Below are 996 nucleotides of genomic sequence, written 5' to 3'. Positions count from 1 at the left end.
ATGCTATTATGGGCTACTGGACTCTTTTAGAATATTTTGCTGAGTTTACACACCTATAATATTCAATAACGGAACTTAGAAAAAATGGGATATAAAGATGAATGTCCATTTTTTGTATCTGTGTATTCAAAGTGGTTAGGATAGATATATAGTTGCATTCTCTTAATGAAAAAATGATTTGTTCTAATGGTGTTTGTAAATAGGATCTCAAGTCCGCATCTTGTATAGCAATTAACCACTATGAAAAATACATGCAGTGTGTTATTTGTTGAATCTTTTCTTCCGATTTGATTTGAAACTGTCTCATTGCTATGTTTGTCAATAAAATTTTGAAAAAAAAGAAAAGAAACAGCCAGACAGGCCGGGATCGGCACCCGCAAGAGGAGACCATACACGAAGGCGCGTAGGAGATTAGGGAGGCAGCAAGCCACCCGGACCACCTGACGGCCACCTCGCCTCCGGCAGCCAGCCCCTCGCTGCAGCCCCTCGGCCCAGAGGACGAAGAAGCCAGCATGGATGAATATGACCAGTACAGTCTGGAGCATCCCTACGTGGCCGGGGGAGGCTGGAAAGGTCGCACCAAGAGAGATGCTGCGGCCAAAACTAACCGCCTCAGCCCCGGTGGGCACCAGAGGAAGCTGCTGACCAAGTTCCAGAACTCAGAGAAGAAAAAGATCCGGTGCTGAGACATAGCTGGGGATCAGACCAGGCCACACCACGGACACCACACCCAGCAGTGGAGACAGGACTGCAGAGGAATTAGCATCTGGGAGCAGGAACCAGACCTGCTTGGCTCCCTCCCCACTCCCAGGACTTACCCCACCTAAGCGAGGCCCCAGGGAGACCCCCGAGAAAGCACCTGCAGGCCCAGCCAAAGGGCAGCTAGGAGCAGAGGCTGAACTGGAGAGGCAGAGCCAGGAAGCTTCCTCCCCAAAAGAAACTGGAGCCCCACCCCCACCCAGGGTGACAGTGACAATAAACAAAGCACAGAAGCTG

General features: G+C 50.1%; 1 protein-coding gene across 1 annotated transcript in view; it reads left to right on the top strand.

Moving 5' to 3' along the window:
* The window catches only part of Nupr1 (nuclear protein 1, transcriptional regulator), a 9,447-nt gene extending 8,451 nt beyond the window's left edge, over positions 1 to 996 (top strand). Inside the window, exon 2 of the mRNA XM_023704183.1 lies at positions 408 to 996. Within this exon, the coding sequence (XP_023559951.1) occupies positions 408 to 686 (279 nt within the window). The 3' untranslated portion in view covers positions 687 to 996. The remainder of the gene's footprint in view (positions 1 to 407) is intronic.

This window comes from Octodon degus, unplaced genomic scaffold (assembly GCF_000260255.1).
Source record: "Octodon degus isolate 3935 unplaced genomic scaffold, OctDeg1.0 scaffold00191, whole genome shotgun sequence".
Lineage (NCBI taxonomy): Eukaryota > Metazoa > Chordata > Mammalia > Rodentia > Octodontidae > Octodon > Octodon degus.
Note: the sequence above shows the minus strand (reverse complement) of the source record. Positions and strands in the feature narration are given on the sequence as shown.